Source organism: Vipera berus, assembly GCF_964194415.1.
Source record: "Vipera berus genome assembly, chromosome: 1".
NCBI lineage: Eukaryota > Metazoa > Chordata > Lepidosauria > Squamata > Viperidae > Vipera > Vipera berus.
The window spans coordinates 303,931,316-303,958,667 of NC_138202.1; the positions used below are offsets into that span (position 1 = coordinate 303,931,316).

Here is a 27,352-nt window from a genome sequence, read left to right on the forward strand (position 1 = left end):
TCATACATTCGGTGGGGAAAACTATAAGAAGTTTGCTAATATCACTTTTCCTGACACATATACATCCAAGTGAAATAGCCAGAATCATTGACGATAGTTAGTACAGAATAAACTTTTACTCAACTCACATGTTTTATGAGGAAAAAACAGTGACTCTCATGTAATGAGTTTTGCCTATGTCAGTTTCTCAGAGTCTTAAAGAACTAGGCCTGTGCAAAGTAGGTAAAGGATGGTTTGAGAAGTGTCTTCTTTGTAGCATTGAAGCAGCCACATCTTTTGAAAGGTTCCAAATGACTGTTAAAGAGCTATTGCAAGTAGCTTCTGCTAGTTCAATTGCTAGTTTTCCTCATATGGATAGGCAACTTCTTTGCTTTCAGTGCTTTGCACAGCTGTTTTAAGAACTATGAATGGAACCCAGCTGATATTTTGCTCTATATTTTTGTTGTTCTTGTCAGGATAAGCCACTTTCTTTCTTGCAAATGATGAACTTTGAGGAACCCCAGAACTTAATGTTTGATCTATCATTACCTTTCCCTGGCTTTTTTAAGAAAGTGACTGAAAAAACCCCCCATTAAAACTAAATAAAATAAAATGTAGAATTTCATATTGCATAAAAGTAATAATAAGCTTTAGTTAACAATGCATTGAAAACTCGCTTTAAATCATTAATGTTTCTGTGATACTTTTTGAAAAAGAAACCACTTTTTCATTGGACTCGTTACCTCTGGCCATCAATTATATTCAGTTCCAAGAAGTCAGCTTTGCAGAGTGAGATGGGTGGCATATAAATAAAACAAATAGGCAAATAGAATGATGTACTTACAGTGCCGCCCTCTTGGAATGAAGGAAGGGGAGGAATCTTTCATCACCCAGGACAAGTTCCAGGCTGTGAAATCCAAAGAATGTGCGGGACTGTTTGTTGGTGATTCTGGAATGCTGATATCTGCCAGTAAAATCAGAGGATTGTGATGCAAAAAGAATACAGGGAAAGCATGTTTCAGCTTTATGCATGTAAATACACCTTTCAAAGTAAACATCTACCTAAAGTAGTTATTAATAACGATGAATTGACATTATTCAATAGTTTAGTCCAAAAATGTCTTATATACAGTTGTGTATCACAGTTTCTATTCTACCTGCTAGAACAAATTATTCACGTGAATAGCATTAAAGATAAGCAATGAAGTGATAGCGCAGATAAAAACATTCAGCTGAATATCAGTGTGTGCATATATAAGCAAAATATCTCCCTCATATTGAGTGATAGCTATTAACCAACTAATCCTAATCTTCCTACGCATTCAACGTTCTTAAGCAGATACAGCTGTGGCCTCCAGAAATGAACACCTGGCAGGCATAGTGATTGTAGTACATTTACTGGTTCAATCCAAGTACAAATATATGAAATTAGGTAAGGTTTGAAAATGTCTTTTTTTGTTTTAAAAAAATTCACTGTTCTTAAAGATAAATGAAAAAGCCTTTCAAAATTAGAAGAACTGGAATCTAATGACTTAATGATACAATCACCTCAGTAAATTGGAATAAGGACTGAAAGGCTTCTTTTCTTTCTTGTTTTTGTATCCTGTTCACAAGCATTACTCTGCATAAGATTAATTTTCTTCAGCTTTTCAATCGACTGAACACTATATAAACAGACCAAATAGGAAAATTGACTTATTGTCTTTTATGACAGGAACAGACAGCTAGGTTTGATTGGCTACAGAGCTTCCTTATATGATATTAATTGTAAGCATTTTAAATGGACTCCTTCTGTATACACATCTAAGCTGTGGAAAGGCAGAAAAAATATCAACCATGTTTCTACAATTAGCCTCAGTGGAAATGCCTATGTGTGTGTGTGTGTATGTATGTATATATGTGTGTGTGTATGTATACACACACACACACACACACACACATATAATATATATCTAAAATTTACACAAATATGAGTTGTCACTTTTGTGACTACTGCCTGTGGATGGCCTTCGGTTAGGCCGAAACAGGAAATAAAGATTTGTCCCATGTTTGGGGCCTAGCAAGGTAATCTAAATAGTTAACAAGCATTTAACAAAGGGAACACTTAAACAACACAATGTACTGTATTTAATAGTAGGATGTATTATTTTCTGTTCCCTTTATTTTTTTGAGCAGTATATATGCCGGCCCGCAGGCTGGACATGTCATGCAGAAGCTGCACCCACCCCATTGCCGGCAATGGCAAACAGTTGCACAACATCACGTGACATCGCGAGTTTGACATTTCTGCTCTACAAGTTCAAGATGCTATATCATTATGAATGCAGAGTCATAAAAGCTTAAATGGACCAAAAAAGTCATTGACTTCATTCATTAATTAAGTATCTTTAGGAGTGCCAACATCAGTAGAAGGAAATAGCTGTTTTTGTTTCTTTGTTTCATTGGTTTTTCACATGGCTTATTTGATTCCCATTTTTAATCATTGCATTGTATTTCCTTGCTGGTACAATGATTGTTGTACCTTGTTTGTGCTGAGTTCTTAATATGCCTTTCAACAGACCTTCTAGAACAGTGATGGTGAACCTTTTAGAGACTGAGTGCCCAGAAACTGCCCCGCCTCTGCCAGTGCCACCCTGCCCCACCCGCCTGCCTATCCACCTGTAGGGCCACCCACCACCTCCACAGTCCACCGCAGATTGCCCAGGTGACCTTGCAGTGCCATGGCGGCCACGCCCTCTGCCCACATCCCACAGCATCATCTGCGTGCGATGGGGCATGAGGGTGGAGTCTTGTCCCTGCTGCCCAGCTGCCATGTGCTTGGCTTTGCTGCTCAGTGCAGGTTGCACCTGGGCATGACTCCTCTGAGAGGGGCTGCTGGTGAGGAGGAGGCCGCAGGGGGAGGTGGGGCTGGGGTGACGGTGCTCACGCCTGCAGAGTGGGCTCTGAATGCTGCCTCTGGCACGTGTGCCATAGGTTCGCCACCACTGTTCTAGAACTACACTAATGGATTTCTGGCTCAGTTCTAGCACAGAAAGAAATACAACTGGAGTTTCATGGAGGGCATCTTCCCCTTTGCTGTGAATTCTTGCTTCATTATTAAACTGAGCAGGGGGTTGATTTCTTAGCTCCCTGCCTCCAGTAATCTATTATTTCTGTTTTAAAATAAAGGCAGCAAGGTCACAATTAGAATAGGGGGCAGAGGACTAATTTTTGTACTTCCCAATTGGTCAGTTAAAAGACATGCTGATTGGCTGAGTATCAAATGTTGTGAGAATCGACAGAGAAGACAATTCCATCAGGACATGTTTCTGAGGGCTGTGGAAGTGTCCTCAGTCTAATTAAACTCAGTTAAGAATAATATTCTAATCAAATATCAAATCAATTAGCCTAATATGTAGCTTGAGTCTTAGTGTTGATATACTGCAGTAAAGTTTTCACCATATATTTTGACAGAATATATTGATTATATGTTACAAACTTTGTTCTCAAGCATCATGTAAGCCAGGGTTGTCAAACTCTATTTCATTGAGGGCCGCATCAGCATTGTGGTTGCCCTCAAGGGGCCGGGTGGGTATGGCCAGGGTGGGCATGGCCTACTGGGTGGGCGTGGCTAGAGTGTGTATGGTCTACTGGGTGGGCATGGCCAATTTTACATTGTTCGCATCAAGGGTGCCTATGGGGGCCTGGGCAGGAGTGGAACAGATCTGACGGTCTCTGGCAGAAGGAGGGTCTCTGGGCCAGGGCCAAGGCAGTGGGGGCCATTCCCTCACTGTTTCCAGGATGGCTTTGCAGGCCACATGAAACCACTTCGCGGGTCAGATCTGGCCCCCGGGCCTTGTGTTTCACATGTCTGATGTAAGCATTGTCATTGTATACAATGCAAATCATCTTATTCATTTTAATCTGATAAAAATTGAAATCTATAAAAATACTGAAATGCCATTTACATGCCAGTGTAGAGTATGAGATGGATGCAGCAATCAATCTAACCTGCATATAGACAAATTTGTTCAGATATTCAGTGAGAAATAAAATTCTCAGTAGGAAACTTTCATTCATACAAATTAATGAAACATACAAAACCCAGATATAATTCGAATATATTAAACTATGTCAGCCTAGTTAATAGATATAAATATGCATCAATCTGGAGAATGCAATATAATTGCCAACATCAGAAATAATATTCTTGCTCTTTCTAGCCACATACACATTAAGGAATAGAGCACAAAATATAATTTACTTTTAATGGAGTTTACAAAACTGTGAGCAGTATCTCTACAGCTAAAATTGTATCTTCAAGGAATAAAATTTGACTTCAGAACATTTCTCGCTTCTCGCTTAATCATTATCCTCTTGATATCTGGCACATAAAGCAGATTCCTCCATATTGTGGTGCATTTCAGTGCCATAAATTTGCCATATAAGCCTTTAGGGAATACCCCAATTTTTGCCAACTTGGTGTCTCCCAGTTGTGTAGAGATTACAATTTTGCAAATGATTGGGTTATATACTCCCAAAAGAGCCAAAGGACACCAATTTAAGAAAAAGCAGATTATATTTTGACAATGTTTTTTCATTGGCTGTAGAATCTTGAAATGGAATATAAACCAAATGTGTCTCTCTCTTTCTCTTTCTCTCACTCCCTCCCCACACACTGCTTCCCAGTGTTCCAGATCTAACAGGTCTGCAAATTAAAGGAGAAATATACTTCCAATATGCAAATAAATTTCTCCCATAAGAAATATTGGCAACAACTGGCAAAATATAAGCTACCTTGTCTTTCCATTTGACTATTCCCCTGTTGCTGTGTCTCTCACGTTTCAGTTCCAGAAAAGCAGTTGTCAGTTGCTTTCCTTCCCATAGAATGAGAGCATATCTTTTAACAGTCAAGAGTTGGCTAAGCCACAGTAAATCTGGGAGACAATATGTAAATTTTCTATAAATTTAAATTAATTTTGTATAGCAATATCATTTTTGTTATAAATAAAAATAATAGCCAACCTTGCTTTTAAACATTCAAAGACAAGCATGTGAAAACATTGAAAACATCTTGTTAGCATGATTATATTGCAATGTAAGTTCAGATATTTAATCTACAGGCTTTATTTGGTTGGTTGTATCTATTTACTGTTAACAGTTTCTGTTTTGCTCTGTGATATGTTCGTTCTTCTCCCAGGCTTGAGTGCCAGAAGAACTAAAACAAGCATCAAAAAGTGTTGGTTTTGCCTCTCCACTGTTTCTCAGATCAATAAAAAATGGGAGCTTTGTAATTTATCGAAGGAAGGGTATCCATGAATGTAAAATAAAATTACTATGGATTTCTATTAAAGTGATGTGATATCTACTAAATTGTTTGGTGGACATTGAAACTGTGTTGGCAGATTTCAGTGGGCTCTATTAGCATCTCTGATTTTAAATAAAAATAAATATTTATGTTAATCTTTTGTAATTCATTTTTGTAAATAATAATTTCAAAAAACCTAGCAGCCCCGGAGTATTGATATACAGGATTTATACTGATATTTATCTCTCTAATTTAATTTTGGTTAATCTATTGCTCAAAGAGGAAAGTGAATTAAAATATTTCTCTCACATGGAGGAATCTTCCATTAGGTCAAGCATGTCAAACTCACAACGTCAAGTGACATCGCACGACATATCGTGACTTTTTCCCCATTGCTGGTAGTGGGGTAGGTGCAGTTTTAGTGTGACGCATCCGGCCAGTGGGCCAGCAGTTTGACATGTATGCATTAGGTTCTTCCAGCAAGATGGGTGGTTAACTCAGGTCAGTCATTCCTTTTCAGCCCAATTCACCTCACTAGGTTGCTGCTGTGGGGAAAAATAGAATGAGGAAGGAGTATTACGGTATGTATGTTCAGCACTTTGTGTTTTTTAAAAATGATAAAGTCTAATAAATAAACAAATTATTAGCTATGTCTTTCATTAACAATGGAATGCTGGCCTTTATGAAGATATAAAACTGACAAATGCAATTGTATCTTTGTCCTCTGATCTACACAGTATTTTTCTGGCTTTTGGAAAGAGTTGATTTTCTCAGCTACAACTTTCCTGTAAAATAGCTCAGGCTATTAATCATGCCTTATAGGATAGCATGTGCCTTTTCGGACTGACTGTGAACAAGAAAGGTAACAGCAGTAAAATATATATCACAGAGTAGTGCTTAGCAGGGTCACAATAAACACCTTGGGAAAGATATTCAGATAATGTGATATATCTATACATACGAAGATCAGAATTATGAGAGAATGATTTTTCCCAACGACACTCTACAGAAGAAGTGGGATAAAAAGAGGGTTGGTGCTTTTGAATTTTGATGTTTAAGACTGATGGATAACCAAGAAAATGAGCAAATAGATCAATCAAACCAGAATTGCATCTCAAGGCAAAAATAACAACACTTAAATTATCATACTTTGTACACATTATACAAAGACCCCATTCGCTTGAGAAATCTACAATCTGGGAAAGATGTAGACTGGAAGGAAAAAGAAAAGAGGACAACCAGAAGCAAGTAGCTGAATTCAGTTATAGTGGTGATGGTGGCACCATTGCAAAATGTGAAGGGCAAGGTTGGGAACAGATCATCATAAATAGTCAATCAACTATGCGAAAATTAGGTCTAGCATCTTGCCTCAGTCTTAATCAATGGTGGCTTTCAGCCAGTTCGCACCGGTTGAGTAGAACCGGTCGCTAAATTTTGTTGAGTTCGGAGAATCGGCTGAACCCATGCTGCTTCTGGAAGTCCATTCTAGTCCTTGGAGGCCTGGAAGAGGTGTCCCAGGCCTAGAACAGCCCATAGGAAGTGCATGGATGTCACCTCTGTAAGTTCATTCTAGGCCTGCATCCATGCAGGCCCAAGCCTGCATCCATGCAGGCCCAAGCCTGCATCCATGCAGAGAATCCCACCACTGGTCTTAATAGAATGAAGACTTAAAAGTTCTGGATCAGTCTTCCTCAGTCTGGCATACTTCCAAGTAGTGGACTATAAGTTTTAATCACATTGATTATTTAGGAGCCCTGGTGGCACAGTGGTTAGAATTCAGTATTGCAGGCTAATTCTGCCCACAGCCTGAAATTCAATCCTGATGGGCTAAAGGTTGAGTCAGCCTTCAGTCATTCTGAGGTTGGTAAAATGAGGGCCCAGATTGTTGGAGGCAATATAGTGACATTGTAAACTACCTAGAGAATGCTGTAAAACAGTGTGAAGCAGTAGATATTCCAAGTGCTATTGCTATATAGGAATCCTGATCCATCCATCCATCCATCCATCCATCCATCCATCCATCCATCCAACGTGTAATAAAATCACTGTCATGTAATTGTTTAAATAAAAGTCACAAGTCGGTGGTAGAAGTATTTCTGTATTTCTATATTTATTTTTCTCATAGATCAGGGGTCTCCAACCTTTTTGTTTTGGTGGCCCGATGGAAGAGGGAGGGGCAGGTGCCTTATGTGTGCATACACAAACCTGAATGTGGCCACACATGTGCATACACATACAAACAGGCTGCGAGCATGCACACCATGCAAATGGGGCTGCGAGCATGCGAGTGAGACTCTCAGCAATGGTGATGCCTGTGTGAGGTTTGTGGTGCTGCCACCTTTGGGCTCACAGTGATGCTACCAACAGCGCAAGGCTCTCCATGGCCTGCATCAATGCCACCCCCACACGAGGTTCACGCCATGCCCACAGCGATGATGCCCAAGCATGAGGCTCATGCCGCAGCCTGCAGTGATGCCACCCCTAGCACAAGGATTGCACCACGGCCCACAGCGATACCACCCCTGCTGTGAGGATCACGCCACTGCCCCAGCATGAGGATCATGCCACAGCCCACTTGCCACTTGTGGAGATGCTGCCGTCAGCACAATACTACTGGTGCTGCTGCTGCCTGCACAACACTTGTGGCAATGGTGGCACAAGGGGGAGTGAGCACGTGTGTGCTACTCATGCATCCCGGTGGCCAAGAGGCCATGGCCCAGTAGTGGGCCACGGCCCATAGGTTGGGGACCTCTGACATAGATGATTCAAAGAATGGCTGTAGAAATAGAACTTCTGCAGATATAATACAAAAAAGCTGAGTTACAAGTATCTTTTTATTAAGTCAGAGATCCAGATTTTTTGCTTGTGTAACAGAAATGAAACCCCCTAATTTCCATATGGATCTTTAATAGTATCCATAGGCCATATTTCATTTGATTTCACTATGATTTTGCCTGACCCAGATCTACTTCCTTAGTATGCTGTTCAAATCCATCGCTGAGACCTTTTCGCTGAAGCACTGTGCAAATGATCCTTGATTCATTGCTGCTGAGAGATGCTGAATAGCCTGCTTAAAAGAATGAGGTGTGGTTCTGATAGTTATGAGGAATAGGACTGCTCTGCGCACCTTTTCTTGTCTCAGGAAACTCTACTTTTAATTTCATCCTGTCCTTGCTTACTGGAAATGCACATTACTGTAATTTGCATTATTTCCGCATGCAAGTGAGAAAAGACTGTTCAACCTAGATGTATACATGACAGTGTGTATAAGTAAATGTACATATTATGACAAGCTTCTATTTAGCTCAAAAAAGTAGTTCGGCTAGGATCTTAATTTGCAAGGTTACCACAAGGTAAGTAGGTAGGTAGGTAGACAGACAGACACATGTATACATACATGCATGTATGCATGCATTCCAGTAGACAGAAGTTTCCTGAGGATGGGCTCGAAAGTCCAAAAGCTTGGAAGACTAACCTCTGGTCCCAGTGATTGACCCAGATTTGATCCTGCAACATTATATCTGCTATGTATATCTGCCTTCGTTTCAGACAGACAGACAGACAGACAGACAGACAGTGGTTCCTCCTAGCCTGACAAAATATATTTCTTCATTTTGTCCCTATGACAACTACCTTGAGGGACTGATAGAGAAAGAAACTGTTACTAATTTTCTGAAAGCTCTTAAATATCAAACTCTTCCAGAAGCTTACAAAGAGTGAGCATATGCCACTCAGTGATGGATTTACAGTTACTATTAATTTTTAATATATTATTGCTGTCCTTTGTTAACCACCCAGTGTTATTTGACTAAGATGGGTAGGCTATATAAATTTGCAACATAAATAAATGCTTCTATTTTTCTCATTTTATTTTCATGGGTATTTGAGTTATATTGTTGAATATACTTTTGCTTGTATGAACTGTCAAGAGTCTAGTCTTGACTGAGCAAGGTACAAATTAAATTTTAATTTTAATTTTATAGTCCCATGGCTATTGAGGATGTCAAATAGGCTGTGGTCTTTGTAAGTACTGTGTTGCCCACCCCCTGAATCTCACAATGGTTCACTAAGATGTGTGATGATACAATGATCTGCATGGGGAAATAAAATAAAATTCCAGGGCTTCCTGACATTACCTATTGTATCTGTCTGTAGTTTTTTCTCTGATTAGCTACCTGTTGGGTTCAGTATAAGTTGGCATTAACTGATGAAAGAACGTAAAACCGAACATTTGCTATTCAAATAAAATGAAAACATTACTGATATCAGAATTAAGCCTGTATTTACTTTCATTTGTAATGAATGGGCAGAAAACTGCCCAAATTTTTGTGATAATGTTAAAATCATATAGTTTGGCCCCATCCATCAGTGCCCAGCTTTGATTCAAACATCCTTCTTTACATTTTTTTCCAAATTGTTTAGTTATTATCCATCACTTCATTTATATATTAGGAAACTGGTTTTAATTTTATCCATGCCATATGTATTGTTCCTTGCTAATGAAGAAGGCAACCCTATTCAGTTGGGGCAAGCACATGAAATGTATTCACATACATTAATACAAACATGCCAAGCTCATTTAATGTTAATTTTTTTAAAATACATTTTATCTTTAACCATCCCCCCTCCCCCCACCCCTACCTATCCCTCCCAATGTATTTTAAAACTTTTCAATAAAAAAAATGTTAATTTTTTTAAAGTATTTTGTTAATTTTCTATTATTTCAGTTCATTAGTGCTTAATGAGCAATATGTTGTCTGGGTTGATTTGTTTTGCTTAGTAAAACAAGTTAAGTTCTTACTCTCTATCCCATTTTTCCAGTCATTGATAAAATAAGTTCCATGTTTGAAAGTATTCTGTGTCTTGTCTAAACAAGAAGAATTCTATCAAAAATTATACAGGAAAATATTGAAAATGGAATAAAAGAAAAAAATATATAAAATGTTTTATAGATGGCATCTTCCACCTGTCAGATTAGCAAAAATGTTAAAAAATATGTCTAGTAAATTCTGGAAATGTAATCAAAATCCTGGTACATATTATCATCTGTGGTGGACATGTGTTAAAGCAAACAAAAATTGGACAAAAATACATACATAGATGTTAGGGAAAAACATAGATTTTAAATTTGAACTTTTTTTATTAGGAAGAATTTAAGAAAAATTTGATAAACAAAATGTATATTTAACATTACATGTATTAACAGCAGCGAGGATTGTATTTGCTCAGCACTGGAAAAATGAAAAAAAAACCATCATTGGATGAAGAGATAATCAAAAAAAGACTGGACTGGACTGAAATGGATAGACTTACATTGAGCATCACTTCATTTTTTTTTTGCTGGCCAAGAAACATGTTAAGCAAAGTATGTTAGAATGATTTTATGTCAAACTGGGAAAGCTTCATGGAGCGCAAATAAACAGTACTAGGAGTGTCAGAAAATTTGTATTAAACTCTTGTTGAAAAGAAAGCCCATATGAGTAGCAGTTAATACATGGAATCAGACGATGTGACATTTTTTGAACAGAACATGCTTTGGAAAAATGACTGATAATTTGACTGAATATGTTCAGTCTGAAACATCTTACAGTTCCATGCAATATTGAAGTGCATGCTTTTTTTTTACGGCAAACATTATCAGCCCCGGATTCTGTGGTGACAATGGCTGAAAAATGCGTTCATACCATAAAAATATATATGGTGGCTACTGATGGAAAAGAAATTGACCACTGGATTGTCAGAAACTAGACAAAATTGCCTTAACCATTGTTTTTATACAGTTGTTTGCATTAAAAAAAGGAACAAGAAAGGAAACATCATTTATGAACATCTGCTTTTATTACTTGTATTCCAAAATAGAGACAGCAAGGACTGGCGAAATCTTAAACTTTTTTTCTGAATTAGTCTATGGTACTAGAAAAAGATTTTTAACTACAACCATGTGTTACATGCCGGTGTTACATGCCTTTGCAAACATGGTAATGGTTGATATTGGTTTTATCTTTCTTATTTTTTATTTTTTAGATCTAAGGAAGCATTTTTACATATTATTTTAAAAACAAGTCAAAATACCTAATATTTTCCAAAATATTAATGAATATACATATTTTACAGTATCTATTTCATCAGGTACAGTCTATCAAGCATTAACATATATGGATTTCAAAGTTTAGCTTTAATGTATGGAAAATGAGATATGAATGGAACTGTCTCAAAATCAGAGGTGAAAGATTCCAAACCATTTTATGTTCATATTTTAATCATACAAACATATTAGGGACAGCTATTATTTATATTTAATGCAAATATTCACAAATATCCATGTGTATATTTAAATAACTAAATTCAGAAAAGTGAGACACTCGGATAAAAGCGGAGAATTCTCAAAGAAGGTGTAACGGGAAATCTATGAATGTTTTTTTCCCATATTTGTGTTTAGATTACTGCTATGGTTAGAATTAGTTTTGTTGCTGAGAGAAGAAAATTTTTCCATATAGATTAGGTCTATACAAAGAAGCTGCAATCCTTTATCCTAACCCACAGGGGGGGGGGGACTGAAGTGAAAATGCAGTATCAAACATTTTCTTAGAATGTCAAGAGATGAATGAGGACAATTAACTGAAAATGCTGTAACTGTGACAATAGGGAGGGATGAAGGAAGAGCTACCGCAAAGGAAAAAGGCAGATAAAAGGGGCCTGAGTCCAGGCTAAGAATGTAACAAGAGAAGCCCCTCCCTAGTTCAAACAAAGATAAAGGAAAGGAGGGGTAAAGTACATTCATGTGAAGTACAAGATTTTGTTACTGTAGCCTGACAATAAAAATAGTACTGATCTATGTGGCACTGGTGTTCTCCACTCCACCTTAAAGGTTGACAAAGGAAGCTTGAATTTCCTAAATGGGAATTAAAGTGAAACAATACAGATAATCATGTCAGCTTTCATGATATGTATTTTTCACACCTAAGTAAATATTAGCTTTGCTTTGCGCTAAAAACCTGGAAGAAAAACAAGGGAAGATGAGTCACTTCTTATATCTGGATGGATAGGTGGTCAGAAAATGTTAATGGATTTGCAGGTGGTAGACAAAAAGCAACAAAAGAACTCATCCTTAATTATATTCTGAATCTTGAGATATATGCTATATATATAGGAGTTTTTTGCACTAGTTTTTTGCATTAGTTTTCTAGGGTTGTTATAGAAAAAAAAGTACATTTCATGATCTAAAACATTTCAGAAGTTTGGCAACTATGTAAATGAGTGATCTAACTTGTTTGTATTAAAAAAAACACAAAGTAGTACAAAAATGGGATTTAGTCAAATAGACCTTGACAGATTTGCCTATCCCATAACGGGATTCTATAATTATCCAGAATAAAATATTAACATGGTTATTGGATTACACCACAAGTGTCCCTGTTTGATAAAGTCTTCAACCTCTTACACTTTTTTTTCCATGCAAATTCCAAACACATATCTGCTTTCTTTGGTCAGATTACTGAAACAGCCTCTGCAACATTGCTGGTCATAGCAGTGAGAATGAGAATGAAATATAGCCAGAAGCCTGAAATGGTGGCTTAATAGCCAACATAATAAGTATTTGTTGTATTTTCTATGAATAGCTGAACTACCAAATATAGCCACCAAGATTTTACTTGCTTAAGACAGGATGCCTGCAATGCTCTCTATGACCTGTTTAATTTCTAGAACCTGAAAAAGTTCAGCCTATTAAAACTAATAATACAGAATCCTCCGAAGCATTACATCCGCACAATGGAAACAAATATTAATGGCTCTAGGATACTGTACTTGTGAATTTTATGCCTTTTGTGTGCTTAATACCATTTATTAGTAACATTAAGCCTTGAGGCTAAGAAATACTTTAGCAAAAAAGATAATGAACTCACAAGATGTTTCTTCGCACAAGATGCAGAAGGAATACTAGCCATTTGTTGCATTACCCCCCCCCCCCAAAAGAGGGAAAGGACAAGATTTCTATGTCTATGTAAAATCCAGGTATCCTGGCAGCAACAATAAAATATTCAAATTCCCTTGACTGGGAAAGATCCCAGCATATTTAAATTGTCTATTTTCACTGCTTTGCTTAAAGGATATCTTATCTGACTCCAGCTGTGGGAAAATTAAATACATAGAAGCATTTCTCCTGAAAGTGTTGTAAATGTTCCTGAAATGAATGCCATAAAATACCTGAGTAACACAGAAAAAGCTCTTATCTTTACCTAGATACTCACCTGTAAACTGGCTGTAAATAGAAATTGTAGACATGAAAATTATGATACCTCAGCATTTTGTTTACAGACGGAAAAAGAGGTTAGAGGAAAGAGCTAGAAGAATATGGATATACTGTATTGGAATTTCATCCATCATATTCTTTTCCCCAGTTTTTGGGTGCCTTAATTGGACATCCAATTCTTATACTTTATCCATTTTTTTACACATGACTATATATGTCCCTTATTTTTAGTGGTTAGTCCTTCATTTTAAAGGTCACTAGGGAATCATCATCCATTTAAAAACATTCTAGGTTTGGATGACCTGCCAAAACTAACTTCAGGATAAAGAACAATAAAAACAAATAGGAGGAAACTTAAAATTGCTTTAGAATCATTAAAACACAGAGATGCTAACAGACACACAGACTGTCCAGTCACAACAGTACTCAGTAAATATTATTTTTTCTATTAAAAATATTTTTGTAAATTCTAAATACGAATCTACAATAGACTTTTGCAGACTTTTGTATAATTACATGTTATTCTTGTTCTTTTTTATATTAAATCATAAATGGCCACCTTTTCTTTCACCCATTAGCACAGCTAAAGGTACTTTCAATGTTACCCCATAGAGATGTTGGCTTAATGGTATACTGATAAGTATAGGATTATTTCTTCCTAGCTACTACCTTTTTTTGGGGGGGGGACATATAACACTGGCAGGAACTTGAAAGGTTCCTAAGTAGAAGTACCACAGTGACAATTCATTTTGTGTTACAAGTTGGGTGATACTCCTTTAAGCTCTAATATAATATTACCCAGATTTCAAGAACTTTATTTTTTTTTAAAAAAAGAGTCCCAAGTTTATCCACAAATTCAAAGCCTATATATAAGGATAAGGCTTCCTCTGTATTAAGCTGCTGTGAAGGTGGCAATGTGGAAGCTTATTCACAAGAGCCTTGGTGGAGCAGTGGGCTAATGCCTCCTTAAGTAACACCAGCTGCCTGCAATTAGTGCAGGTTCGCATCCCACCAGGCTCAAGGTTGACTCAGCCTTCCATCCTTCCAAGGTAGGTAAAATGAGGACCCAGATTGTTGGGGGCAATTAAGCTGACTTTGTAATAATGCCGCTTGGGGTGTGTGTGAAAGCCCTAATAAGCAGGCATATACATAGAATGAAGGCTACTGCTAAGCTTGTAAGCCGCCCTGAGTCTTCGGAGAAGGGCGGGATATAAATGGAATTAAAATAAAAAATAAACAAATAAAAAAATAACTGGCCCTTCTCCCTGTCCCCCTCCCCCATAAGATTTCTGAACCACTACTTCTTCGGAACCTAAACATACAGGCATAGGCAGCATTCAGTCAACCAGAAATCAAGAAAGAGCATAATTTATAGCAAGGCCATTTTCTATCCTTACATTTTGTGACAATATTATTAAAAATTAGGGCTGTAGAATGCTTTGAAGGGGTATATTGATTCAATGAAGCTTTAGCCAAATCACTCTACTGAAGCAGATTTATGTTGCTGACTTTATCTAGAGTAGCTGGCCAAAGTGTTTTATCATCTCATTAAACTTCCTGCTTATCAGAGCTATTCTGGAGTGGTAAGGGCCATTTGCTCTTCATTTACTATCCCAGTTCTCATATTTTTAATGTATCCATGTATGACGCTCAACCTAAATTGCTTTTGTAGCTAATAAAATGAAATACCTATGTGCTATCCCAGTCAACGCAACTCTTAGCACTCCCAATATGGCTCATACTCGAACAATTCACTACCACCTGGGGTCACATCTTAATTCACATTCTGCATGAGAGTGATGTATTTAAGTCGTCACAATGAATGAAGCCTAAATGTTTTGGTGTTTTTAAAACAAGGGTGTAACAAGGCTAGGAAGCCACTTGCTCTGTGCCATTCTTCTTCTATAGGGCCAATCTTTCTTTGCAGCACCAGTTTTCAACAAATGAGTCTGCTTCTGCTAATTAACTATTACAGAACAAGCTAAGGACTAGTATCCTGTGAAGAGTTTAGATTTCCATTCCATTTTGATTTTATTCGGAGGAGGAGGAAGATGAGAGCATTTTAATGTTTCCTCAGTATAGCCTATGAATGATTATTTTTTTTGGAAATTGACAATCAAAGCAACTCAATTGAGTTTGCTTTCTCAAACTCAGTTTGCATTACAGCACTTTTAAATCACACATCTTCAAATCAAATCTGTCCTCATTGAGAATCTATTAAACATATTAATTAGTTAATTAATATGCTGTCATGGTTAACTCTTATAAAATAGGGGAAAGGTAAAAATAGGTCATGACTTGGCTTGTAGCCAGATGCCTAGTAAATAGCAGGCATAATAATTTCTATAGAGAATTTAGTGTAGCCGAATGTAATACTCAATTACTTATTTCTTCTGCTCAAAGGTAAGCATACTAGAGCAATAACTGATAAGAGTAGACAAATTTATCAGGGAATAGCTGGTATTAAAAGATAAGATTAAAACCATGCATTATCATTGTTATAATTAACTCATAAATAACATTTGTAACCATTTTCAAACCATATTACCCCTTCCATAATTACAAATATGTCCCAAATTCACCTGAGTTTTACGTCTTTAAAAGGAAGAAGCTTTAAATATAAAGCAACATTTTATGTTTGCCTTCATGAAAAATCCCTGTGAACTGAAAAGAGAAAATTCCAGCCCAATTCCCACACTAAAATACTTTTTCTTAATTTCCAAAGATTCTTAATATTCTCTGTGAGTATTCAAATCCTGTATCACCAACCCATTATGCAATGTTAATAATTTGCTATGCAACTATCATCTCTTGCATACATCAATCTAGCTTAGAAAGACCTTAGTATGTGTAGCAAAACTACATAATTAACTTCTATTTTACATTGTTCTGGCACGTGGTTACTCCTGCTACACTTTGCATTATAATTATACATCCTCTAGGCTAGTCAACATTTTCTCCCAATTATCTATTTAATAAGCATTTATTATGTCAATTCTAATTTGTATATTGGCATGAAACAAAATAATACAATTTGCTACATGGCATGATATTGGAATTGGAAGCCATTATATACCTGCTGAGGGGATAATTTGAATAACTTGATATAAAAACTCTAAACATATTTGTTTAAATATCTAAAACCTATAATTAAAATAAATGAATATAAAGTAATAAAGTTCTTTAAAATTTTTGTAATTCACTTTGCTGCTAAAAAGGAAAAGTAGCTTATTCCTCATATTTATTAAATGAGATACCATCACACCAAATATATAATGAGATATATTATAGTGAAATTTGTTTTCAGAAAGAAGCATGATAGAAGTCTTTCAATAAAGGGGGAAATATAGAAAAAGCCTAGGGTCATGCTCATATGATGGTACAATGTTTCAGTTGACTTCAGGATGAATAACTCATCAATGAGGAGGAGTATAATTTATTAAACTTGTATGCTATTAGATTCTCAAAGACTCTAGGAAGTTTAAGGTAAAGGTAAAGGTTCCCCCGCACATGTGTGCTAGTCGTTTCCGACTCTAGGGGCCGGTGCTCATCTCCGTTTCAAAGCCGAAGAGCCAGCGCTTGTCCGAGGACGTCTCCGCGGTCATGTGGCCGGCATGACTGGACGCCAAAGGCGCACGGAACGCTGTTACCTTCCCACCGTAGTGGTCCCTATTTTTCTACTTGCATTTTTACGTGCTTTCGAACTGCTAGGTTGGCAGAAGCTGGGACGAGTAACAGGCGCTCACTCTGCTACGCGGCACTCGGGATTCGACCCGCCAAACTGCCGACCTTCTGATCGACAAGCTCAGCGTCCTAACCCACTGAGCCACCGCGTCCCTTTTCTAGGAAGTTTACAACCTTAAAATAAATTATAATAAAATCAATATAACATAACAGTGATGGCAACTGTTATGAAGTGAGGAGATTCACTCTTCTTCACCAAACATGTGCGTGTGTAAACCCCATCAAAAAAAATAAAAAGGAACGGACTGTACAAAAAGAAAAGCTTGATGTATAATAGTAATAGTATAGAGGAAATAGTAATAATATAGGAGCAATAGTAATAAAGCATAAAAGTAATTCATAGTATAAAGTTCATTATAATTGTTATAGTAACAGAACAGAATATAGGACAGAGGTAAAAGGAAGCCCTCTCGTCTGTGTATGTGTGTGTGTGTGTGTGTGTGTGTGTGTGTAGGTGTGGGTGGGTCCTTCTGTAGCTCTCTTCAGTCTGGGTCTACATAATTGGGAATACTTTTTTTTTAAAAAAAAACTGGGACAAACCGGTTCAACCGTACCCATTCTTCCTGATCCATACTAAAAACAGAGAAATGCTGAATTACTTCATCAGAATATAACCCTTTTCTTTCAAGCATTTATTCTATATGCATTTTCCTAGGCATCACATCACACATTATAGTTTGCCAAACACTTTAAAACACCATTTTAAAATTCCTTTCAAATTCAATTTTAACCTTTTTTTTTGGAGAGGGTGGGGTTAGAATTTAAGGTACTTTCAAGATGCATGCATTTTGAACAGTACAATAGTGTGCAAATCAGGAAAAAATGGTTCATGAGAAAGAATAAAAATATACCTATTTTTTCCTGGGCATGTAACCCCAGAATGAATAACTTCAGTACTATCAACAACAGTACTGAGGGCTATTCAAATTTCTTCCTTTATCATATCACCTCTATGGTGTGTGTGTGTGTGTGTGTGTGTGTGCACACACACACACACGCACAAGTGTGCATGTTACTATCTTAGAAGCACACCTGCTGTCCAAGAATATTTTTCCCAAAAATTCATTTCAGCAGTTTTAAGATTATACCTTATTTTCAGTTGCTAACCACTTGTTTTGAAAGTTAGATTAAGTTAGAACTTAATCCCACAGTCATTCACATTTGCTTTCCCATTTCTGTCTAGTTCTTCTAATCTGTGTGTGTTAAGCAAAGGATCACATTTCCCCCTCCTCCCCATCTTGTCCAAAAAAACTGTATTAGGTGACAACTAGTCCAATTATAAAATATATCACATTGAAAGTACTTTCTGAAATTAATGCATTTTGCCTGCTGATGTCTGAAGAACCACATTACTGAATGTTTTATAATTGCCACTTCCAGTCTGGTAATCTACATATGTATCAGAACTATAACTCTCAGAATTCCCAGTAGCATAATCAATGGTTGGGAATTCTGAGGCTTGTAATATAATACATTTGGAAACTGCTGCTCTGAGATTTAATTATGTTTTTATGTATTAATGAGAAAGGTATACAGATGTTTTGAATAAAAATGAAATAGAAACATCTCTTTGAGGAAAAAAAAACTATTTTACAAGAAGTTGTACAAGGTGAACTTCAAAATACCTCAATAGATACAGGAACTCTTAGTTTACAAGATGGCAAAATTGGTCCATGAAAAATTATTAGGGCACAACTGTCATGTTAAGAAGGTGATCTTACCGTACTCCTTCCCAATCTATAATTCTGTTTCTGAACCTTATCCTTTCCTGCTTTCAGGTCTTCTGGAAGGCAGTAAAGAAATCACTCTAACAACTTTTAAAGAACCATGAATGCATTTCTGAATAGCGCTCCACAACATAACAGCAACCCACAATTTCTAAACCATGACTAACTAAATCCTTTCCTTGACATTATGTCTGAATCCAGACTCCAGGGTTATCTTAAACCTGTTTTCATGTGTTTCCAAAGCTGCCAGCAAATGAAGATGGAATGAGGGAGCATATAGAAAATGAAATACAGTTAAATTGCTTTCACCAGCACATTTCCTGAACTAGTACTCCAGGCTCAATCCACCTGACCACAGGAGGCAGAGACAGAGTGTCTGTCTTTACACTGGTGCTATAGCAGAAGTAGAATTAAAGGGACTACAACAGATGTAATAGCATCTCAGCACGTCTGTACATTCAAGGCACTATTTTACTCTCTGTAGGGTACACTGTTTTTTGTACACTCAGAGCCGCCAACAAATATTTACATTAATCTTTCCACTCAAAGTAGAAAATCTTTCTGAAAATCTTTTAGAAAGTCCAAAGTTTTCTGCTGATTTACAAGGAATGACTGCCAAGCAGTGGGATACATCACTGTCAGATCCAAACCCAAGGACAACACAGCAAAATCCAACTTAGTCCAATCCTTCTATCCAGTGGACAGAATCTTGCCAAACTAAATCTATATCTTTCTAACCTACTAGATATATCCAGACAGATTCTAGTTTGGCTACTGAACCTTACCCATCCAGCTCTGGATTGTGCACTTTCTTAATTTGAGCCTCTCTCAGCTACCTGGGAAAGCTCTGTGTTGCCAAGACTCCTCTCCACTGCTTCCCCAGGTACACATTCCATCATAAACATAGCTAATAGGGGAGAAGGGGGGGTAATAAGAACATGCATGTGGTGTCATCACACAAAAACTACTGCTTATGAACTTACAACTGATGTCATGATTACAAGTAAATAATAATAGTATTTGACTGAAGATATCACTGCATTTTCCTTCTTGTCTGCTTTCCACTTTTGAGTCAGCATCAGTGGTGGGATTCAAATAGGTGAACAACCAGTTCTCTGTGTGGATGCCGCTTCCAGAAGTCCATTCTGGGCCTGGGCAACAAAAAAATAGCTACCAGTTCTGCCGAAGTGGTATGAACTGGCTGAATCCCACCACTACTAATGACATACTGTATTATTATGTCATTGACATATTATTATATTATTGACCCTGATACACCAGTGGGTAGGAGAAGAGCTTTATGTTCTTTTGCTTATACTGCAAAAAAGAGATTTTGGAGATGAACTAAAATAAGAACAATATCCTTAAATTATCCAAATGATCTAACACTTGACATATAGGTGGCCATGAAACCGAACACATAAACATTTTTCTATAGCTCAATATGGTTTCCCAGACAACACAGAAATTAAATGCCCACCTAGATTATATATTTTACAGAAAAACTAAAACATTTTAATTGATTTCAGAATGTGTTTCCAATGGTCAAATTCATTTGTCAAATGCTTCAAATTACTACCCAGATACTATTTATTTTACATGGCCATTCATCCAAAGAGTGTGACTCTGGGCAAATGTCATGTTCTGCTGAAGTGGTGGGAACTGGCTGAATCCCACCACTAGTCAGCGTTAAGGTCTGGTGCTGCCCAGACAAGTTCCTGCAATTTTCTTGGAATTTTAAGAAGTGATTTGCCATTGCCTCCTTCCTAGGTTTAGGGAGAGTTACTGGCCAAAAGTTATTCAGCTAGCTTTCTGACTAAGGTAGGAATAGAAACTCTTTTGGTTTCTAGCCTGGTGCCTTAATTACTACATTAAACAAACATTCTTCTATCCTTCTTTCTTACTCTATAAAATGGGGTAATTCTGCAATTGCACTAATAAAGAAAATCATATGGGATATTCCCCTTTATGATTTCTGTATTAGACCTTTCAGGCTTGGTAATCCTATTCACCTAATTTTGAAAGCATTTTGGTTGGGAAAATAATGCTTTTTTAACCAGCTGGTTATACTGTTAGTCTTTGCAAAATTCATTTTCAAAGTAGCTGGGCAAGACTGAATGTAGTCCCCTCATAAACGCTGCAGGAAAGGGATTTTCAGGACCCACCCCAAACCACGTCTTAGGAAGACAAAAACTCTTGGAGTCAGTTCTAGTCCAAAAGGAATCTTTACTAGGACATGCTTGGTTGTGGGAATACAAGACAGGACTTAGTATTGTTTTACAAATTGAAATGTTATAAAGGGTACCCGGTTCAACCCCCCTTTCCTCAACCCCATTTGGTCAGCCCCCATCCTTCTACTTCGTGTCATCCCTTTTGTGTGGGAAAAAAAGGAACTTCAAATCTTTATGGTTATTGCCTTCTTCCTCTCCAGAATTAAAAGAAAACACAAGCCAGATACCTTCTTCTCTAACCCTCCCTTTTGATCCCCCCAGTTCAAAAGGTTCCCTTGGTCTTTGAAATAACCTAAGGCAGGCTGAATCCACGTATGCTCCTCCTTCCTCGGGAGATGGCAGAATCCATATGGGGGGATAATGTTTTAAACATACATTTATGAATGTGATATAAATGGATTCTGACATCGATGCTAGGACTGCTCTGTCTTTGAGAATTTGTTAATATAATGAATAAGGTAGTAAATCTGGGAAACATTTTCTCTTCTGCCGTCTTTGTAAGGGGTCCACTAATAACTGATTGCAAATATATTGACTGCATTACTAGTCAGTTTAAGTTAAATATTAATTGGAAGATAAAATTGTAAGGGTGGCTTTATTAGTGGCTAAATTTCTGCCAATGCTTATTAAAATGAAGAACAAACTTCTTGACAGAAAAACGGCTTCACAGCATGGGTTGTATTGTATTTATGTCTATATTATTAGTTCTTGAGGCCATACAATATATTTGCTTTGCTCTTAGCTCTGATCTATTGATTGTAATAAAATCTGCAGCATGTAAGAACAGATTTCAAATAAGACAATAAGGGAATGTAATGCAAAATTAACAAGCCTTGCAGGAGAATGCTTGTGTGTGAGGGAGGGGTGACAATTCCCTACATTTCTAGAGAGAACAGAATAGGGATTACATTGTTTGTGTAGATGGAAAAGGTGTGAATGGGTAACTGTAGAGATGGGTGATGGCGATGGTGCAAGTCTTTCCTGATCCAGAGATGGTGTGAGCTTTGAGGAGGAGAGGGTGATGAGATTATGGCCAATGGGATGTATGGTTGGTATGGTGTTTGGCCAAGAATGGGCACCATTCAGGGAAGAGGGAAATCAGTATCTCTGATCAATTCCTCCTTTGAGATCACAATCTTCTACCCCAAGCACAGGGTTCTAGATTCTTGCAGTAGCATCCGTTAATTTCCTATCATAAGGCTACTATCTTGATTTGCCTTGAGGGGTGCCCAGAGCATCATAAATCAGAGAAAAAACCTCTTTCTCTGACATTCTATAAAATGCACCCCAAGGAAACTTGATCCTATTTTTTTTTACTAAAAAAATTAAATGAAGGCAAAACAATACACTCTGAGTAACTTCCAGGAAAACTGGTTGTGGATTTTTCAGGAAATCTTTTAAGAGATTGCAGTGATGCTTAACAGATCAGGGGAGATGAGAAAATGTACACCATGATCCCTTACATAGCAATAGCACTTAGACATATATATTTCTCCATAGTGCTTTACAACACTCTATGAGAGATTTACAAATGTCAGCATATTGCCGCCAGCAAGCTGGGTCCTCATTTTACTGATCTTGGAAGGATGGTAGGCTGAGTCCACCTTGAGCCAGTCAGGATCAAACTCCTGGCTGTGGGCAGTTACCCTGCAATACTGCATTCTAACCACTGTGCCACCACAGCTCCCTTCCATAAAGTGTGTCTTCAAAGTATTTTTCTTTTCATTTATCCCAGCATATGAGGGGCTTTCCTGATACTGTCTTGTCTTCCCAGAAGGGAGTCTAAGGCTCCCTTATTCATTGTCAACTTCTTAGGTGACAGTTGGCTTTCCACATCAATGAGGGGACAAAGATGGTTGATCAAAATCTCCACATGTTTATTTATCCCATGACATAATTGCAAAGAAATAGCCTTATCCTTCTTGCAGTAGCAAAATACTTCCTATATCAATATCAAAGCAGACCAAACAGAAACAGATTCATTATGTGCAACAAGTACCTTGAAAAAGCTATAGCATTCCCGATTGTGTTAAACCAATCAATCATAATACTCAAAATTACTGTTAGAGCAACTAGAAGGAACCAAGCCAAAAGTCATTGTAATGACTAAAAGGCTTAATGGTTTGGCAAAACTTCAGAAAGATGCTTTGCTAAATAAATTAAAAAAAAACTTTCAGTAATTTAAATAATATAACATCATTGGCTGGGGTTCCAGGCAATATTGATGAAATATATTTAAAAAAATCATATTACACAATTATATTCCAATACTTTCATCTCCTAACTGATTCACAGAAGGATAGCTTCTAAATTCTGTATTGATTTTCAAACTCCAGGCTCTGGTTAGATCTAGTAAAGTTAAACAAAACTAACAACAGCAAGGAAAAAGAATTCAGACTTTTATATTCCTTAAAGCTCTCCACTCTTTAAAAATTCACTTACTGAAAAATGCAGAGCTGTTCCTTAACTTCCTTCTCACGAAGAAAAGCAAGTATTACTGTGGTCTCAAAATATCACTTATTTTCTGCTTAAAATAGGACTGCATTATCCAGAGGATTGTGTTACATTCATCAGGTCATTTCAGCAGATTGCTTTTTTTCCTCAGTTGCAGAACAATAAGATGTAGTATAACCAGTAAAGGGAGAGTTGCATTTGTTTTTATATCATGGCAAAGGAACAGAAAGGTTAGAGAAAAGTATGGTCCAGCAGAGTTCTAGTCCTGTCTTGGGCACAAAGTCAGAATCACCATAGGAAAGAGGCAAGAGCCAAAAAAAAACAAATAAAAAACAAAAAAAAACCTTCGAAAAAATCTTCACAAGAAAAATGCAAAGATTAGTCTCGGAAGCTTCCAGGAGTCAAGACTGACTCTAATGTTTATGCACACGGACACACAACACAGTATCACTACATAAGATCAGATGTCTTCCATGAGAGCAGATGTAGGAAGTTCATTTGGGGATGTAATAGGGTTTATTGGTGGAGCAGTAGGCTAATGCCTCCTTAAGTAACACCAGCTGCCTGCAATTAGTGCAGGTTCGAGTCCCACCAGGCTCAAGGTTGACTCAGCCTTCCATCCTTCCAAGGTAGGTAAAATGAGGACCCAGATTGTTGGGGGCAATTAAGCTGACTTTGTAATAATGCCGCTTGGGGTGTGTGTGAAAGCCCTAATAAGCAGGCATATACATAGAATGAAGGCTACTGCTAAGCTTGTAAGCCGCCCTGAGTCTTCGGAGAAGGGCGGGATATAAATGGAATTAAAATAAAAAAATAAATAAAATATTCTTTTACTTATCATTGGACATTATTTTGCATTGCCTTCAGAAGTTGTGGGTGTTTTATCACTGAAAGCTTTCAAGAAGAGACTGGACAGCCACTCATCAGAAATGGTACAGGGCCTCCTGCTTGAGCAGGGGGTTGGACTAGATGACCTACAAAGTCCCTTCCAACTCTGTTATTCTGTAAGTTATTCTGTAAGTACTGCTCTACATCACTCCTATGTTATGTAAACCAGGCCTTGCACTGCTGGTAGCAACTTCCTTCTTAAAATTCTCTCAAGTACTGCAGCATTAACAAATTGTTCAACTGACAGACTGCTTCTAACATGGCTGCTGCTAGGTGTTTCTCTTGACATTCTTACCCTTACTTTTGATTAAGTCTCTGCATTAGCATTATCCAATAAGCAGTGCAGCCAAACAGTAGTTAGGCAGCTGTAAATTAAATATGCTTAATGCACAGGTATAAATAAAATGCCAGTAGCTCCAGGAAACTACATTATACCCAATTTAATTTTTAGTCAAAGTCAGTGTTCTGTTTTCTAAGGACTCAACTGGGAATCTGGCATCCCGCACATTTTCCACTTATGTTCAATCATATTAGCTTAGGGAGTATTACTAATAAAGATGATTGCTCTGCTAGCAATTGTCTAAGAATTCATAGTCTTGTCATTCCACTACTGAGTCTGCCATCATTTAACAACAAGAGGATAATGCTGGTTCACAGAGTAATGTGACAACTGTGATTTTCAAACCATCTTCAGAACTTTTGAAGTGGGAAGATACAGCATAGTAAGAATAGTAAAAATAATAATACAAATAGCAATAGCACTTAGACTTATATACCACTTCACAGTCTCTGTAAGCAGCCTACAGAGTCAGCATATTGGCCCCAACAATCTGGGTCCTCATTTTACCAACCTTGGGAGGATGGAAGGCTGAATCAACCTTGAGCAGGTGAGAACTGAACTGCCAAACAGCTAGCAATTAGGAGTCAGCAAAAGTAGCCTGCAGTACTGCATTCTAACCACTGCGCCACCATGGCGTTTTGGAATATCATAGAGTTCTTGCAATACCTTAAGTAGGAAATGTATGCAAGAACATTAGTAAGCTATAGCACAGATTCCACATTCAATTTTACATTATACAATATAATCTATATTACAATGTAAAAAAAAACATTTACAGTGTAATGTTATTTGTACACTTCAAATTAGTTTCTCATGGGTTTCTTTGGGTTTCTGGCACTAATCCAAATTCTAAGAGTGGTAATAATAGGCAGTAGAGTCAGAGGTGAATTGTGTTCTTTCTAATGAACATTTATCTCTTCAACCTTATCTGGTGAGGGTAACATAAGCAGAATTACTATATTTACAGGGAGTCTTCATTTAGCAACTGTTTTGTTTAGTGACATTTTGCAGTTACAACAGTGAGGAAAAGGAACTTTACAACCAATCCTTGCGTTTGTAACCTCCTCAGATCTGTAAAGTGGAAAGCTGACGTAAGACCATAAACTAAACTCATCAGTCAAGGTTTCAGTGAGCAACTGCATCACTTAATGACTGAATTGCCTGTTCCAAATGTGGTTGCTAAACAAGAACTACCAATATTTTAGACTCACTAGGATAGTGCTTTGCTCCTGAAACTTCTGTATTTTCTCACCTATCAGGGGCTAGAGAGTCTGATTGATTTTAAAAATTAAAACTTATGGCATTAAGCTTTATTGAAAGGTTATTAAGGTTTGATTGGAAACCCAATTATCCGTTATGCTGGTTATTGCCCACCTAATAGAAACCCTGTTTCATGTTCTCTTCAATAAAAGAAACAAAATGTCCTTGTTAATTTGACAGGTAGCAAAGCAGTGGGAGGAACAGTAGGCTTTGGTTTCTCTAGTATTAATTAACATTTCATAGCACTATACACACATACATCAATGTGCACACACTGTAATATGGTGCATAACTAAGCCACCTTGGAAAAGAACCTTCCAGTTCTGTCCTTTGTCTATCTCCCTAGGCTGATCTTTGGTTTATCTATTCAAGTTGTTCATCTGAAGCCACATAACTAAATCAGTCTTCACCCTTGGGCCTGGCAGTAAGTTGCAAATTTCCAGACACTTATCCCTTGGCTAGATGAGAAACTTTTTTCTAACACTGACAAGGAAGAAACTTCAAGCATAACAGTAGATTGCCCACAGCAAAACAAAGAAATGAGAGCTATATAAATCCCCCAAATTTCAAACTTTTGATTTCTTCCTGCCCTTGAAACATGGTTAAATATCCCTCTTTAATCTTGGGGTCAATTAGTTCCTTCTATCCAATCTCATTCCTTCCAATTTAAGCAGGATCAGTTATCTAAGTCAAAGCCTCTTTCTGAGATTTCTGGATTCCTTGCTTGAAAATCAAGATCTATCTTTTATTTTATTCCTGGTTTATCATCTCACTTTGACTATTCTGCAGTTCACACTGCTGTCCACAGTTCACCCCCTCAATCTGCACAGGCAAAACAGCTAAAAATTCAGCATGATCCAAAATAACGTCAGTTTTGATGCAAGTTAAAGCTGGCATTCTGGAAGAATACATTGTTGGGAAAGAAAAGGCAAACTACAAAATGTGAGTAAGCATCAATTCCCACAGGCATTTGATCAATCTGGCTGCATGTAATATTTCTTTGTGAGGAAATGAGGCTCAGAATTGTCTACCAACTTTATATTGCTTTTCTTAAAAGTTGTCCAACTTTCCAGTGGCTTTGTCTATCACTTTACATTCTATTTATTTAGTTTATTTAGTTATATTTATATACCGCCCTATTCCCTGAGGACTCAGGGCGGTTTACAGGGAATTAAAAATCCAAAATACAAA

General features: G+C 37.3%; 1 protein-coding gene across 1 annotated transcript in view; it reads right to left on the minus strand.

Annotated features, from left to right (window-relative positions):
- Positions 1-27,352, minus strand: part of ALK (ALK receptor tyrosine kinase) — a gene marked incomplete at both ends in the record, with an annotated part of 680,504 nt that overhangs the window by 505,699 nt on the left and 147,453 nt on the right. The window contains one exon of the mRNA XM_081312714.1: positions 824-943. Coding sequence (XP_081168840.1) covers positions 824-943 — 120 coding nt within the window. The remainder of the gene's footprint in view (positions 1-823; positions 944-27,352) is intronic.